Source organism: Cyprinodon variegatus, unplaced genomic scaffold (assembly GCF_000732505.1).
Source record: "Cyprinodon variegatus isolate N-32 unplaced genomic scaffold, C_variegatus-1.0 Scaffold594, whole genome shotgun sequence".
NCBI classification, from domain to species: domain Eukaryota; kingdom Metazoa; phylum Chordata; class Actinopteri; order Cyprinodontiformes; family Cyprinodontidae; genus Cyprinodon; species Cyprinodon variegatus.
In genome coordinates, this window is record NW_015151047.1 from 264,607 (window position 1) to 267,354 (window position 2,748).

General features: G+C 34.3%; 1 protein-coding gene across 1 annotated transcript in view; it reads right to left on the reverse strand.

The window, feature by feature from the left end:
• LOC107096032 overlaps positions 1-2,748 on the reverse strand; it is a 71,181-nt gene that overhangs the window by 7,102 nt on the left and 61,331 nt on the right. The window contains exon 8 of the mRNA XM_015392487.1: positions 1,159-1,467. Coding sequence (XP_015247973.1) covers positions 1,159-1,467 — 309 coding nt within the window. The remainder of the gene's footprint in view (positions 1-1,158; positions 1,468-2,748) is intronic.

Genomic DNA, 2,748 nt, shown 5'->3' on the forward strand with positions numbered 1-2,748 from the left:
TGTGATGAGAGCTGTGAGATGTAACACTGGAAGACATTGCTAGTTCCATTTATCAGGTCTGGGAAAGATCTTCTTATCTCCACCTTTGGAGATGTAACTAGAGAACCTGGGTCATGAAAGAAAGACAGAACAAGAATTCATGCTTCTGTTTCTCAGCCATACAATCAAAGCAATATGTTACTTGTAAAGTTGCATTACCTGTTACAGTTACTGTCTTTTCACTAGAAGAAAAACATGTATGTTGTGCTTTGCATGTGATTGACTTCAGCTTCCTCCATTTATAACTGGGAACTTCCACATTGCTGGTAATAAGAGAGCTGCTTTTAACCTGATTCTCTGTCAGCCTCGAAGGAGCATTTCCATCCAAAAGCCAGGTGATCTTTGCATTCAGAGAAGTGTGAACCAGACAAGTAGCTTTCACAGAAGATTGTGTCATTACAACAGCAAAAACTGGATTCACAATTTCAATGACAGGAGGGGTGCTTGAAGCTAAAATGAAAGAAAAAAGAAATGAAAAGAATCATGATTAAAATCCCAATAAATGATCACAAAGTTATCAGTTACTTTTTATTTCCTGGTTGTGCATCTTTGCTTAGATGAAGCTCTCTATAGGCAAACAAGAAGGGAATATACAGAGAAACACAGAGAAATAAATAAAGTGCCTTCTGTTTGGAAAAGTTGTTGGAGTTTTTACTTTGGAGCAAAAATTATTCTGCATTGCTTCTAGGCATGAATGAGTATATAAAGTAGTTTATCAAGTGTATTTTTTGTCACTGTGTACTACACTGGCAACCTGCCAAGGGTCTTCTCATTACTAGGACTGCTAGACAATTACAATTTGCCAAAATTACAAGCTGAAGGAGAAGTAGCTTTCACGAAACACCTCTACTCTGAGAAACCACTCTCAGCTCTCTAGGGTGGATCCAAATTATAGCAAGCTACTTTTCTGGATCTTATTGAGAAAGTTGCAATCTTAAATCTGGGATCTACAAGAAACCTCTTTGCTTGTGAGTAGGCATTTTTAAAGCTGATCTAAAACAAACAAAAAAACATTTTGTCAGCAGATACTTTCAGATAGAAGAACAAATGTCCCTGCAGATGCAGAAGATAAATCCAGGAATCAGAGAAAGAAACATTTAGGTAGAACTTTTCACTTACTCTGACAAATGTCTGTTGTTTTTGCAATTTTAGTGCCTTGTTTAATCGACTCGCAGGTAAAGCTTGACCCTGTCTTCCAGTCCTTCATATCTACTTTAATCTCAGTGGTTCGACTGTAGGTTATCGCCTCCCCATCTAAACTCTGGAATGTTGTTTCCTTTGGGGAGATGTTTTGTATCTCTTGGCCATTCTTGTACCACTTCACAGTCAATTCATTGGGAAAATACCCTCTCAAATCGCAGACGAGTCTGACTTCTGAGAGCTCCATTTCAGAGTACAAAGTGATATTTGGCTGGATAATCCTTACAGCTGTGGAATAGAAAAGATTACGAGTTATTAAATGTTGCACCATGAGTCTTATCAGTTATTTTCTAAAACATAAAATCTAATAAGAGTTAATCTATACATACCTTCAAAATGTGGTCTTAAATTATCAACCAACTTTGAATTTACGGTGCAGTTTGCTTTTATTTATGCTAGATGGCAGAGTTTTACATTTTACATTCTATCAAAATGCAAAAATGGGGTTAAGAATCTGTTGCCCAGATGTTCAGTTTGACAGAGCAGAGCAACCAGGGCATGCAATGAGCGGAAGGTTTGTGTAACACCCGAGTCCAAAATTGGGACCAAAAAACAGAAGTGAAACAGCAGAAAGCAACAGAGCAGCACAGACAACAGGTGTGAGGTGCAGTTATGCCAGAAAGAGAAACAGAGAGCACATTTAAATATCTCAGCTTGGTTTACATAAGATATCACACAGAGAATCTCTCATGACTTTGCCAAAGGTTTTAGTTTACAAGTCCAGTAATAACAAACTGAAAAGAGTAACCGACTGTGAAATGTGGCAATTTACATACAGCGCTCAACTTGGATCATTGATTCCAGGTGCTGGTGGTGGGATGATGATAACAATGTCAAACAGAAACCTCTAAATTATAAAAAGTTTTAAAATATTGTTAAGGAGAAATAATCAGAAAAAGCCCAACAATTGTGTTCTTTAAAAAAAAAAAGTGAAGCTTTTATATAAGCACAATTGTGGCTACTTACATGATCTAAAAAGAATAAGAAAAGTAATAAAAAATATATTTTTGTTTTTTTATGAATTAAATGTCTTTTGTAGGTGCTTCTTTTTTTCATTTGACCTGAAAAAAAAAAAGAAGACGAAAACATGCATTAATGACAGCATTCTACCTTTTTTAAAAACTATGTTTCTTGTTGTATTAAAAAAATTAATACAACGATCAGCTAGATTTTTATAACATCTTATGAACTTTACAACTTCAGCAATAAAAAGTCCAAAGGAGGCAATAACCTTTTAGAAGAAATTTCTTATATCTTACAGGGGTTTAGAATTTTTAAGATAATAATTTATTTTCAAATTTCTACTTTCATACAATACTAGAATAATCAGCAAATGCTCTCTACACATGAATAAAACTGAACTTTTAATGAAAAAAATAAATGTAATTAATAATAAATTAAATTACAAAAAAAAAAAATACATAAAAAACATAAAGCAGCCACCAGAATGGCTTCTTACTTAATTATGAGCATTAATAAGCTTTACTTTTTATTATAATGACACATGAA